This window comes from Carettochelys insculpta, chromosome 15 (assembly GCF_033958435.1).
Source record: "Carettochelys insculpta isolate YL-2023 chromosome 15, ASM3395843v1, whole genome shotgun sequence".
NCBI classification, from domain to species: domain Eukaryota; kingdom Metazoa; phylum Chordata; order Testudines; family Carettochelyidae; genus Carettochelys; species Carettochelys insculpta.
Window position 1 is genome coordinate 17,128,702 of NC_134151.1, and position 14,948 is coordinate 17,143,649.

The following is a 14,948-nucleotide window of genomic DNA, read 5'->3' on the forward strand; positions in this document are numbered from 1 at the left end:
AATGTGGAAGATTCAGGTTTAATCCCGAGTGAGGTTGCATATCCTGCAGAAACAGCATATCTAAGCAATAGTGGAGGAGAGATTAAAGATTGGAAGAAAGGCTAAAAAGACTGGGACTATTAGGTTTAGAAGAAAGGAGACTAAGGGAGGATATGATAATGGTCTATAAAATCATGACTGGTGTGGAAAAAAGTGCATAAGGAAAAGTTATTTACGTGTTCCCATAACAAAAGAAGAAGGGGTCACCAAGTGAAATTAATGGGTAACAGGTTTAAAAGTAACAAAAGGAGGTTTTTCTTCATACAGCACATAGTAGGCCTGTGGAACTCCTTACCAGAGGGGGTTGTGAAGACCAAGACTTAGCAGGATTCAAGAAAGAACTAGGTAAATTCATGGGCATAGGTCCATCAATAGATATTAGCCAGGATAGGTAGGAATGGTGTGTGTTTGTCAGAGGTTGGAAATGAATGACAAAAGAGAGATCACGTTCGTGATTACCTGTTCCATTTACTCATTCTGGGGCATCAGGTGTTGGCCTCTGTTGGAAGACAGGCTACTGGGTTAGGTGGACCTTTGGTGCAACCCAGTACAGTAAACCCTCGTAAGGTGTGTCTCCAGTCCTGAAGATTTGGATTTAATGGACTTTTGGCATTAACGGACATCCCTTCCCCTGATGAGTCTGTTAAATCAAGGGTTTACGGTATGGCTGCTCATATGTTCTTAGTGCAGCACCTTACATTATTCAACTACAGTACCTCTTCCCAGGGAGGGGAAGCAGAAATTAACTCAAAAGGGGCTTCCTGCTGAGAATGGCGGCAACCTGAAGTCTTTGTGAATAATAGGGCACAGTAAGTTAAGAGGGCTCCTTGGATCTGCAAGGAAGGATAAAGAAAAGGAGGTCAGTGTCCCATATCTGAGCTTTTACTAAATTGTCACTCTCAAATGTGTGTCCTGTCCCACTGAACAAATGACTCAAACTGTTGGGATAATCAAGCTGTGAGTGTTTGAATGCCGCTGGTATTTCCTGAGCAAGATCGATAGCAGGTTGAGGACCTCCAGGAGTTGCTCATCATTATTCGAATGGCCTTCCTAGCTCATCTCACTGTTGCATCATAAATTGAGAGCATAGAAATAATCTCTCTCTTTTAATTAACCCAGATCTTGTGCTAGCTGGGTGCTATTATTACATTGCTCTAGATGGTGAGATAATAGTTATGTACCATGTGACCTAATTAATACCCTGTGGAACTGATGTTGAGTGTTTCCAAATATTTCATAATTCAAGGGAATGAAGTAATTAACCCATTTGATCTACCAGTAATTGGTAGCAGTGCTACTGAAATGTGGCCTTGATTCCATTAGAAATATGGCAAATGTCTTATGAATATGGCACATCAACAATCAAATAACTGAACAATTACAGTAAAAGCAACAGTTAGGCAATTCTGAAGTTACTGGCTAGGTTTTGATGACTGTTTCACAAATGAAAGTTCATGGCCCACTGCAAGGCAACTACTTGGATAAAATAATTATCTTCCTGTAAAGATATGAATAATCAACCAAATCTGTCATTCTGTCCAGTGCTTAAATTTTACTGTAAGGATACCTCTGCCCTGCCTGCCTTTATAGATCTGTGTAAAAGATTCTGCACATGTTTAACAGGACAAACCTGCATCTTACAATGCTCACATACCTACATCATGAGTTATTGCACAGTAAACCACTGAATCTACAGTGTCCCAGCTTGCTGCTCAGTAACATGCATACACTGTTACAGTGCGGTGAAAGTCCTGGAGGACAGCTTACCATGCTACCACTTAAAGCATAAAGTGTTGGGCTGCAGTCTCCGATTTTGCACTGTAGCAGTATTCACATGGCACAGTGCAAGGTGATGTCGTGTAGATTGAGAGCCAATTTTGCCACACCATAACTTGTTACGTAGTCCTTACTGTGCAAAGGAATCTACAGATCATGACCTTCTGAGCTCGGTCAGTGAGCTATAGGTGCAGTTCCACTAGTTTATCCAGTTTGGGGAACAGATACAATAGAGTTATAGTAGAAGAGGAAATTGAATGACAGGCGAGACTCCTGGGTTGTATTCCTAGCCGCCACTAACTGGCCTTGGGCAAATCACATTCTATTCCTTAGTGTTCCATCCTGTAAAATGAAAAGAATAATATGTAGTTTCCTACTTCCAGGGTGTTGAGAGGTTTAATTAATGTTTGCCCAACTCTTTGAGATTTCTAATGAAAGGTGTTGTATGGTGGTGAAGTTGTTATACTGTTCGGCCTAATCTACTTGTGTATTGGTTAACAGGAAATGGAAGGTTGTGCCAAGATACTATTTACAACGGCTGACTCAAATCCATGGTGACAACTTTAATGTGGATCTCTCCTCTTCTCTACCTCCCTGAAAATTATATTTCCTTTCTTTGTAGACCAGTGTGGTTTGTACACCTCTCGACTTAGCAGTGACTAAACTGAGACAGTGACCTTCTAAATGAGGGAGTGACCAGAACACAGGGCACAGCAGGAAACTGCAAATGACACAGCAGTAACATATGTCCATCTTATTTTTCATTAGAGAATTTGTTGTCCCACTTCTCATTCCTTATGAAGAATTGGGAAGACGAGACATGAGTTTGTATAAATATTGGTGGGTCGTCTTCCTCTGTGGATGGGAGACTGCTGAGTAGGGGTCTCTTCAGGGGACTTGTAGGGATAGGAGCCCATCAGGTGGATAAGGAGAACAATGGGTAGGACAGATGGTGATTTTGAGACACTGAGTGGCCCTGAAGAGGCATAGGGAGATCATCACCTACAAAAGATGGAAAATCTCTTGAGATGACCCCTCTCTTCACAGTATTTAAAACCCCAGCATGGCTAATTGTCATCTATCAGACCTGAGAGAACAATGAAACTAGGCGCAGATTGGCTGCAGGGTGTACTTTCTCAGACTGTTGAGGCAAGACAGAGACCATGGTGCCTGGGAACAGATATTGTATGAGAAGAGAGGTGGCGTGCTGTGAGGGAGGCAGCAGAAGAACCTGAATATCTGTGAATCAAGAAGCTGGGAGGGACTGTCCAAAGAAAAGGAGCCAGGGGAACAGTGCAGGCTGGGGGGCAGTAGGAGCCATTTCGGGAGTGCCAGGACTGAGAAACGAGGGCTTTATTGTACTGTGGGGAAGATTGACCCATTGATTGATCTTCCAGAGTTTGATTTTACGCATCTGGTAGAGATGTGAAATGGAACTATCTGGGGTCAACAGTCAACCCCTGTACTCCTCACTATCGCGAGGAGTAAGGGAGGTTGATGGAAGAGCTTCTCCATTTGACCTCCCCCTGTGTGGATGGCCAGCTAAGTCGATTGCGGATAATTTGATTCTAGCTATGCAATTGCCATAGCTAAAAATGCATATCTGCAATCGACTTAAGTGCCTCGTATCTTATCTCCTTTTGTGACTGAAAGAGCATAAGCTTCTGGACACCTGCAAGTCCTGAAGTGTTTGATTTTGTTGACCAGGGACCCTGTGAAAAATAATTCTGTTTGTTGGAGAAACAAAGTGGTTGTGTCTCAATGTAAGTTCTAAAGGCTGCAGTTTGGGGTTTGGCTCATGTTTCAGCTGCATGAAATCCTTGAGTGACAATGAACGCTCTGCTGTTGTGTCTTCCGTCTGCATGTACAGTTTGCGTTAGTTGCAATATGGCCAGAAAAATCCCTGAAACCTTCTACCACACATTTGTAAGCAAATGTAATGAAGTCCAGCAACATCTCCTAGCAATTTGAAGTATTTCACAGTGGCTCTTGCTGGGAGTTAATCACATTGTTTCTGAACGGGTCACAGCTTATGCTGCGTAAAACTCTCTCATTCTTTCTCCTGAAATCATGACTGCATACCCGTGGGGTGAGAGTGGTGTCTTTCCTTCTCTGCCCTTGTGCCCTCTTTTGTCTAGGGTCAATATTCCTAACTTCAGATAAAGAAATGATGCATGCAGGTAACTGTATTCAGTAGATTACAATCTTTCAAATACCCCTCTGGAAACCCCACCCCCACTCATGCATCTGATGCAGCGGGTCTTTGCCCACAAAAGCTTATGCTCCAAAATATCTGTTAGTCTATAAGGTGCCACAGGACTACTACTTGTTCTCGAAGATAACCTCTAACACGGCTACCTCTCTGAAACCTTTCCAGTGCTACTGCACATGAAGTGACTTGCATAAAGTGTGTTCCAGTTACATCATATGCAGATAAAGAATAGTATGGAATGCCCTGTCACAGAATGACCTTGATAGCAGAGCTTTGCTTTAGCTATAAGGTTCCAGTGTGTCTTATGGGAGTGAAACTTAACACTTCATTGACTGGGGATTGACATTTTTTGAGGCCTTCCACTTGCAAACTAAGCCCATAGCTTATTATTAGGCATACACCTGTGGTTTGTAGGATGGCACATGGGATGGGGAGTGAGGAGTCCTAGATTCTGTTTTCGACTCACTGGTTTTACGGCCTTGGGCAAACTGCCAAAATTCTATTTACCATCGTTATGCCATTTGTAAAATGGAGATGATCCAACTGTTGACTTCCCTTGTAAAGAGCTTTGAGAGCCACACATGAAAAGCATTATGTAAGTTCCAATTATATTATGTGAACTATTCCACTGCCCTATTTTAGTTGATCCGGGAGAGAACTAAGGGCAGATTAATGTATGAAGCTGCTTTTGACTTTCTGTCTGGCTCATAACCTGGAAATGCCTAGAGAAAATATTGATGTCGTAGGAATATACCACATCTATTTGAAGTGGCCAGTGAACCTGAACCAGTCAGGTTTCTGAACCTGATCTGCATTTCATTGCCAGCTCTAGCTAAAAGCTCCTTTTCATTTAGTAATGTTAAACTGCCCAAAGCAACGATGGGGTGGGGCCCAGATCTCAGACAGGAGCTGGGAGAAAGCCGGTCACTGTTATGCAACAAGCTGACTGGTAAGTTGGGATCCTGCTGGAAGCACTTATAGGGTGTGAAAAGAGGCAGCATACTATGAAGTAAATGCCTCTCTTGGAAGCTATGTTACAGGTATGACTTAATTTTTGGTTCTGCATAATTTCTCACTAATAAACACGTACAGCTTAATACCCTTCCATCAAGAAGGGGAGCTCCTAGCAAAGAAACTTCTAACCGGGTCACAGATAAGCCCCTCCCTTTGTGTCATTTTTATTAATTGCTTGAAAAATATGTTAGGTAAGAATTATTGACAGCTTGTCAGGCCAGTTAGCAGAGAGGAGAAGGTAGCACCATGGACCTGAACATTAAGATTGTTTTGGTTTCAATTCAGTCAAATACCAATCAGATTAACTGACTGGGTGATAATTGTCTTCTCAACCAAATGTCTAGTGACCTGTTTCTCTGTGGGCAAACCTCTCTCTCTCTACATGCCCTAGTGGATAGAAAAGTCATGCCATTCACCAGCTAGAAGCTCATGGTCCAGAGATGTACCATCTCAGCAAAAGCACTTTTGATTCATCTTCTCACACCCTTCAGCTGTATTATTTGTCAGCTTCTCTGGCAGGGACCTTTTTCTCTTTTTGCCTGTCAAAAGGACTTAGCACATGTGAGCAATAGAAGAAAAATAATGTAGCCTTTTCACTGCTGAAGATAGTAAAGCATGTCTGCAAAAAGTAGACTGTCCTATCATATATTTCATGTCTGTAACGTATTGGCAGATACTCCACTAATGGGTTTATTTGGTCTGGCTTGATAGCAAAGAGATAAGATCTTTTCAGTCTCATTGGTGTAGTGCAGGATTTTCCATATAATAGTTTCTTCAGAGTTTTATCTGGATTAGGTTTTAAATGTCCCAAATAATTGGGCTTCCAATTGTGTCCACATTATATTTCATGCGATATTTTAAGTGACCATAATAAGCATGAATGGTGGAACTAACCAGATTTGTGCCAACCCTAAATGTGCAGTTGTTTTCTTGTGTTCCTTCTCCCAGACTTAATCTGTATTTTGTCATCGTACACATGAGGCGCCTGGTGCTATGCTATAATATTACCACCCACCAAAATCTATTTCACAATTTATTGCATGTCACTATCCCGGAATCTTCCCCCCGGATATTTTCTTGCCTCATCTCGATTCCATGCTATTGTTTTTAAATTGCTATCCAGAGTTCCAAATGAATCACCAGGAGGTATAATTGGAGGAGTGGGAAGGGGCACATCATCCAAAAAGCAAAGAAGGGAATCATTTGTATGAGGGAAACCTAAAACAGCTCTCCCCTCCAGTGAGGCACTCAGACAAATTTCTAGCACAGGCTGGGTGGCGAATGCTATTTTGTGATCAGCTGCACAAATGGGCCTTTTTATGAGATAGATGGGAATCTTGTTCTGCTCAAAACCATTTCTGACATATCCAAATATATGCAGTGCAGTTGTAGCTTTCTTGGTCCCAGAGTATTTGAGACACAAGGTATGTGAGGTCATTAACTGCAGAGGTGTTCACAGAACCTTGAATGGCCTCTTGCAAAGTGTGCTAACCGATTATGCTAAACCTGAAGATTAAGGCCTTGTCTACACTGGCAAGTTACAGCGCAGTAGGTCAGCTCACAGCCTAAGTCCCTCGGTGTCCACACTGGCAAGGCTCTTGGTACACAGTAACTCCACAGTTGTTACACTCCAGGTAAAACCACTTCAGCCAGAGGCATAGAGCTTGCTATGCTGCTGCGACAGTGCTGGGATGTCAGTGAGGGCGTGATGGCTATGAGACAGCACTGTGACAGGCATTTGGTCCATGTCCCGCATGTCTTACTTCTCTGGTGATCAGTTTACACGCTGTTTTCCTGCCTTCAGCTGGTCAACTCTCAGAGCTGCTCTTTACATTCCTTTGGAATTTTGAAAGTCCTTCTCCAGCTTGCTCCTCTTCCCTTCCTCTTTCTTCCCACAAAGTTCAGATGTGTCGTGTTGCATGTTGTTCTGCATTCATTGTTTTTAGTCAATGAAATTGTAGCTTTGAAATCGATATTTATTCTATTACATGAAAGCAAGTGAGCACACCCCAGCAAAGCAACAAGCACTTTTCTACCATGTGCATCATAGGGACCAATCAGAGTCCCCCACTTGCAGTGCAACCTCTGCACTCTTGTCTTTGGCAAAAAATGTTACTGACTTACAGCATCAAATTGTTGTCTTAATTCCATCCCTGATCCTTATGGCCCTGCATTGTGCTCCTCTAATAGCCCTGGTCTCACGTTGTTCAAACTGAGCCTCAGCGGGTCAGCTTCGAGTGGAGCTTTTACTCTTCGCTTCACAAATATTATGAAGGATACAACATGTGGCTGTAAGCATAGGGATGTTGTCACTGGCCAGGTCCAGCTTCCAATGCAGACATCAACAATGGGCTTTTATATGGCCAAAAGCACACTCCACAGTCATTCTGCACCTACTCGGCCTGTTGTTGGAATGCTTTTTACTGTTGTCAAGGTTCCCCATGTATGACTTAATGAGCCACAGCATTAAGAGGTTGATTGGGTCACCCAAGATCACAGGGGGCATTTCAAGATGCCCTACAGTGATCTTCCGGTCCAGGAAGAAAGTCTCCACTTCAGCTTCTGGAACAAGCAAGAATTCTGAAAGACATGTAAATCATGACAAGTCTTTGTTAGTGTCTGTAAAACACCTATAGTGATACACTGGCACAGGACAGCCATGGAGAAATACCACTTCCAATTAATGTACTCAAAGGCTAGGTGGCCTGGTGCCAGAATTGGAATATGTGTATCATCTGTCGCCCCTGTGCAGTTAGGAATCCTGTCTTTGGAAAGCCATCCACAATTTCACATCACAGTCTTTCAGAGTGGGATGCACTTGATGACCCAGCATGCTTCCATCAGCATGAGTCCAGTGGTCGACTTTCCAAATCCAAACTGAGTGGCAGCCAATTGGTAGCTGTCTGGAATAGCCAGCTTTCACAGTGCAATTGTCATGTGTTTCTCTACTGGCAGGACAGCTCATTCTCATGTTCTTAAGCTGTAGGGTGGGGTTGAGCTCATCAAACAGTCCCATGAAAGTGTCTTTCCTCATTTGAAAGTTCTTCAGCCACTGCTTATCATCCCAAACTTGCATGCCAATGTGATCCTACTACTCAGTACTTTTTCACAAGCCCAAAGTGGCATTCCACTGTGGCCCGCACCTTCTTGAATGCCCCAGAAAATCTTGTGTTGAAAGTACAGTGCATGGGAAGACCGGTGTCACCATTATCACTTGGCAGCTTAAAGAATAAATCAGCTGCCATTCATGACATGTTAAGTGACACCTATCAACATTTTCTTCAACAGTTTAGGATCCATTCCCACAACAGCCTTTGAAAGATGGTGCCAAATGAAGATGGAAGCACATGGGTTGCTGGGATGCAAAGCAATATGGCACAGGGCATTGGGACAGGATCCAGGGTACCTTGTGATCCTCCCTTTCCCCGCCTTTCCAAAAGCCTTAGCAATAGAAGAGATTGAGGCCTAGCTGCCCAGAGTGCACTGCTCAGAAGGCTGTTGCAAGTGCCGTGCTGAGCTGCTAGTGTGTTCACGCTAGTGCACAGACAGCTGACAGAGTGGACACACAACAGCAGTTTCATTGCTGTTCTCTGTGAGCAGCATTGTAACTGACCATGCTTTACGTCGGCCAGTGCAGTACTGTACTGCGAGTCAGTACTGGAAATGCTATTGATCAAATGAAGTGAGTGTGTCCCACGAAAGCTCATCACCGAATAGGTAATTTTGTTAGTCTTTGAAGTGCTGCATTACTGCTGTTCTGTTTTATCTGCCAGCGCAGACAGTGCCCAGGAGGAGTTCTGTGTGGCTCAAAAGCTTGTCTGTCTCACCAACAGAAGTTGGCTCAATAAAAGATATTATGAGAGAGTCAAGTGGGGTGGTATTATATCTTCTATTGGACCAGCTTCTATTGGTAAAAGAGACAAGCTTTAGAGCCACACTCAGCTCTTTTTCAGAGCGTCTTGCATATCCTGGGACAAACAGCTAGAACATCAGATTATAGGCTTCCATCATGCCAAGGGGGCTGGAGCCCCATATTACAGAGAGCTAATGCAATAACTAGTCTTTCATCCCTACAAAGAGCAGTGTCTTGTCTCGTGTTTGAAAGGAAATCCATTCTGGAGGAAGTACATAACTTTTTACTGACTTTGTTTCCAGAGCATGGTAGGTGGGTACAACCAGCTGTCCTGTGAATATTATGTGCAACTTACAGAGTGAGGTTGCTAGTGTCTATACCCATCTTTTTCAAATCTTCTCTGAAAAGGCTTCCTTCTCACTTAATTTGTGGACCCTTTTAGTGCTTGTCAAACAAGCTAACCTTAACTTTCCCTCTCTGTGCAAATTCCCCTACCGACCAGTAGCTGTGTGTGGTTGCAAAGTGAAACCATCTGTGCGCATCTCTCTGCAGTGTTAACGAGCTCTACGTAGACGACCCGGACAAAGACAGCGGAGGTAAAATAGAAGTGAATCTGAACATCAGCTTGCCGAATCTGCACTGTGAGCGTAAGTGTTTCTGGTCAGTCTTAGATTTCTTGCTGTATTTCTAGAGGTAGCTACTCCAAGGACTGAGTTTAATGTGAGACTGGAGAGCAATCCCCATGCTGTATTTTGATAAAATGTTGTTGCCTTTTTCTCTTGGGAAAGAAATAGCTCTGTCATGTCCAGTGTATTGTTCCTCATTTTCTGAGTAGTATGAGCATACAGAAGAGCATCCGGGAAAAGCTTTTCTGTAGTGTCCTCACCTTGTTGTGCCTATGTTTATACAAACTAGTGGCCCATGTTTATACTATTCACATGTGAGAGGAAAGTTAAATTTTTTGCAGTGGCTGGGTTTCTGAAAGTGCCCTGCTACTTGCCATTCTAATGTCATCGTTTTCTTGCAACCCTGCCTAGCAATGGAATATGAGCCTGTCCTTCAGTTCTGACTAGTGACTCAGTTCCCTTAGTGAGATCTAACTAACTCTGCTTTCCTCTTTCATAGTCTGCTCTTTTGTGTCTGGAAGTAAGAAACCCCTTGAGTTCTAATCATAGCTCTCTGACCCACTTGTCATGTATCGCCTTTGGCAAATCACTTATATTGTCTGCCTTACTGTCTCAATCTGAAAAATGGGAATTAGGCCTAACTCACGGGGTGTAATGTCTAAATTAATATCCAGAGAACACTTGGCAGCTAAAGAGCTCTTCAGTGATTATTCCGTCACAGCTGATGAGCTGCAATGCTGTTTATTTTAACAGATGAATTTACTTAAACAATTCTGTCAAGTGCCAAGAAAAAGTAGTTTATGTCCCACAAGGAATTATACACACCCATTCCTATTTGTAACTTTTCCTGTGTTTGTCTCTCCCTTTTTCCCTCCCAATTGGGTAGTGGTTGGACTGGACATTCAGGATGAAATGGGAAGGCACGAAGTTGGTCATATTGACAACTCAATGAAAATACCTCTCAATAATGGGGATGGCTGCAGGTTTGAGGGCCACTTCAGCATCAACAAGGTGAGTGTGAATGACACCTGTTGTGGGTGTATGGGGTTTGGGAACAGCTGGCAAGCTCTCTGTGCAGGATACTCATGAAAGCCAACATCTGACTGGCTCTGTGGTTGTTCTGGTTTCAAATCAGAATATGAGCTCCGCTTCTTGATGCTATAGTATAATGCTAGGAGGAAGGGTTGCCCAGTTAGGCCTATACAAGTATTAAATCAAGCTCCCATCTATTCCCGTCTAGAAGCAAATTCAAGGTGTCACCTCTGGAACAGCATAAAATAGGCCTATGTTGTGGCCAACAGCCCCTTTCATTAAAACAAGCTCTCATGCCTCAGGCCAGGGGTTGGCAACCACAATAGGAAGAAGAGCTATTATTTTTTTTTAATTCAGTAAAAAAACTCAATAATCCAAGAGCTGCAATGCATGTGAATATGAGATGGTCCTTCATAAATAATACCAAACCATACTTTTTGTAACCGCTATTTTAAGAACAGTGCCCACACGATGATTTGTAATGTGATGCATGTTTACTGTAGGATATTTGCCATTTATCAAATGTAATCAGGAGGGTTTATTTTTTAAACTTTGCAATTACAGCATCGGGAGCCACAAAGTCCTTAAAGAGCTGCACGCAGCTCCCGAGCCACAGTTTGCAGGCCCCTGTCTTAGGCTGTGTATGAGCTATTAAGAAATGCAGACTGGCTGCTGCGTTTGCCATCCGTAATCACAGCACCTTCAGGACATATCTCACTACTGTGAAAAGAGCTTTGACACGTTTGAATACAAACACTCTCCTATTCCAAGACCTGCAGAATGATTGGAATGTCCCCCACTTGGGCATGCCAGCTTGACAGAAGTGGCTTTGTGTGTAGATGGGTGGAATACATGGGCGCCCATGAATCCCTCTGCGCTGTGTAGAAGTGGCACGCTGGTGTGCTCTGAGGGAATGAATACACAGGCTGAGGGAGGTTCCGCTCTGGGCTGGGTGTGTTCAGAGTTGGATACTCTTGCTATGTAATACTGCAGATGACTCAATGGGGTGTGGGGACTGGGAGGGTGTGGCCCACTGGCAGCTTTTATTCATGCCTTGTCATGTACCACAGAGGCAGGCAAATCCAGCTTTCTTCTCCCCTTCCCAGACCATGTTAAATCACATCTACAAAAAACAGTCAGAGCCCCTTGCTTATGTTGTGGCATGAAAATGATTTGGGACTTACTGGTTCCTTGGAGCATAGTCTTTTTTTTCATCTGTTCCCTGTTGAGAAGTCAGCTAGACAGATGACTGACTAGCTACTAAGCTAGGATAGGGCTCAGTGCAGTTTCAGCTTTTTGTTCTGAAAGTCTGAGAGCTCAGTTTTTATTATTTGGGAAATATGTCATTCCTACGGTAAGGATGGGGGTGTCTTTGGCAGCAGAGTTCACACCCATGAGCTCTGCCTCTAAAAGCATGAACCTCTTCTGCCGACATAAATGATACCATTCTGTTAGCAAGAAGGCTGTAGATTCCAGAAGGCCATTTGTGGTCCAGCCAATAGAGGGGACAAGGCATGCTATTTAAGCATGCATTAATTTGAAATATGGTAGGGAAGGGGTGTGCAAAAATGGAGAGTGGCTCCCTTGTGCGGGGGGGGTGAAATTTCATAAGGGGGATGCAGCATGATCAGCTGCTGGGTCACAGGCTCATCCATCTCATTAAAAGTTGAAATATGTTACCATTTTTATGTCTGTGTATTCACGTTTATATACCAATTAACAAAGTTTTAACATTCTACAGACTAATTTTCTTACACGTGCTGAAAGGGTTGTTTGTTTGTCTGTTCATGTGAACGTAACTGAAATTTCTGTTGGTTTGGATTATATTAGACAGGTGGGTCAAGGGGCTGCTAATTTCAGGGATGAGCGGTGGGGCCTGATGTAAAAAGTTTGTTCACCCATGTGGTAGGGTCTAGAGGTGACATTAAGGAATTTGGGTCCCATTGTTCTAGGCACAGTAGTACACGCACATAATAAAGACACAATCTACAGTCACAGCCTGTGTCTGAGTCTGTGTTGTTCTTAATGTTGACTCTGTTTCTTCATCCCCAGCATAATTTCCCTAGCTTGCTTGTAACACATGTTGTGCGCATGTGTGTAAGTGTTCCCAGTTGTGGACAGATGTTTATATAACAATCTGGATTAGACTTGCTTTGATCTAAGACAGTGGTTCTCAAACTTCTGTACTGCTCACCCCTTTCACACAGCAAGCCTCCAAATGCCAACCTCCCTTCCCCACTAACATTTATAAGTACCTTTTTATATTACACTATTGCTGAAAGTGAAGCAGGGTTTGGGGATGGAGGCTCACAGTGCCCCCCTGCCAATATCCTCAAGACCCCCTGAGGGGTAAAAACTCCCAGTTTCAGAACCCTTTTCTAGGATAACCACCAGGTGGGCTTCCCTTACATGCCAGTCTCCACTGGAGCAGACCTTTCTGAGATCATTACTGTAATGGCTCTAGTGGTATAATAAACCTCCCACAGTGCCTCAGTCGTTGATTGGTGTTATGAACCACGTCACTTGAGTGGTGATGTTCCAACACCAATAATTTGCACTGAGCTGCCAAGCAAGATTTACCTGCCTCTTCCAGAGCTGTGATTGCACTGATTTTGAAGGGCTTCAAGGTGCACTTCCGGTAATCACACCCTGCAGTGCCTTTGAATTCCAGTGTGAGCCAATAAAAATCACATCAGAGCACTCTGCTTTACACTGTTTCAGCAACTGAAGTTTATATGGTATCTGTGTATGAAGAAGTTACTGTTTCCCTAAATTAACAAAATAAACCTGTTCTTGAAGGGGCCAGTGGCAGGGTTAGAAGCTAAAAATCTGACAAGTTTGTATGTACTTGAAGCCTCTAACTTCCTTCTCTTTTTAAAATATGTATGTCTGCTCGCTGTTATAGAATCATAGAACACTAGGACCGGAAGGGGCCTCGAGAGGCCATCGAGTCCAGTCCCCTGCTCCAACGGCAGGACCGACCACTATCTACACCATCCCTGATAGACATCTATCTAATCTGTTCTTAAATATCTCCAGTGAGGGAGATTCCACAACCTCCCTTGGCAACTTATTCCAGTATTTGACCACCCTGACAGTTAGGAACTTTTTCCTAATGTCCAACCTAAACTTCCCTTGCTGCAGCTTAAGTCCATTGCCTCTTGTTCTCTCCTCAGAGGCCAAGAAGAACAAGTTTTCTCCCTCCTCCTTATGATACCCTTTAAGATATCTGAAAACCGCTATCATGTCCCCCCTCAATCTTCTTTTTTCCAAGCTAAACAAGCCCAATTCTTTCAGCCTTTCTTCATAAGTCATGTTCTCCAGACCTTTTATCATTCTAGTTGCTCTCCTCTGAACCTTCTCTAATTTCTCCACACCTTTCTTGAATTGGGGTGCCCAGAACTGGACACAATATTCTAGCTGAGGCCTAACCAGCGCAGAGTAGAGCAGTAGAATGATTTCTCGTGTCTTGTTCACAACACACCTGATAATGCATCCCAGAATCATGTTTGCTTTTTTTGCAACAGCATCACACTGTTGACTCATATTTAACTTGTGATTTATTCTAAATCTTTTTGAACAGAACAGTGCACATGAGCAACACTACAAGAAGACTAGTACCCATGACTTTTCTGGGCAGCTAAACAATCATGGGTACATGTCTAAGTGTGAGAAAAAAATTAGACAATTACTTTTCATCTGTGGCAATCATGAATTTTCATTTGATGGAGAAAGGTGTGCCTTAGGCCTTGAGAACTGGAAATGTTTGGATATGATTTGCTGAAAACGTCTAGCAAGCTTACGCAATGTTACACAAAGGCCCTTGGGTCTTGTATTTGGGGATGTAAGCTGATTTCCCCTCTGTGTGCAGCATTGCCTCCCTGGCCAGGCATATGATGGGCTTTCAGACTTTCTTTGAAACATTAAGTATTGGCCACAGCTAGACTAGATGGTTCTATGATATTATCCTTGTGGTCCTATTTTATGTTGTGACACCTAGTGAAGCCTTTTAGAAATAGTCATGTGTTTCTCATGTTTGTGTTTTTTAAATAATTGGCTGACTCTAGGTTCCAGGTAACTTTCATGTGTCAACACACAGTGCCACTGCACAGCCTCAGAATCCTGACATGACGCACATCATCCACAAACTCTCATTTGGGGACAAGTTACAGGTGAGTCCTCCCTCTAGGCTGTCTTGCTGTCTGCATGAGCAGAGGAACCAACTGTATTTTTACTGAATTTTGGAGCATTTTTCAGATGGGGCTGTGTGTGGTGGGGGAGAGCAGGGAGCAGCTGGTTTCCAGTTGACAAAATAGAACTTTTGTGGCTGTTTCATCTATAGATCTCACAGTGCTATTGAAAAGGTGAGTACATAGCCCTGTGCTTGCTGTACAGG

General features: G+C 43.3%; 1 protein-coding gene across 1 annotated transcript in view; it reads left to right on the plus strand.

Moving 5' to 3' along the window:
- The window catches only part of ERGIC1 (endoplasmic reticulum-golgi intermediate compartment 1), a 106,491-nt gene that overhangs the window by 68,012 nt on the left and 23,531 nt on the right, over positions 1–14,948 (plus strand). The window contains exons 4-6 of the mRNA XM_075009870.1: positions 9,447–9,541; positions 10,407–10,531; positions 14,620–14,724. Of these exons, the coding sequence (XP_074865971.1) occupies positions 9,447–9,541; positions 10,407–10,531; positions 14,620–14,724 (325 nt within the window). The remainder of the gene's footprint in view (positions 1–9,446; positions 9,542–10,406; positions 10,532–14,619; positions 14,725–14,948) is intronic.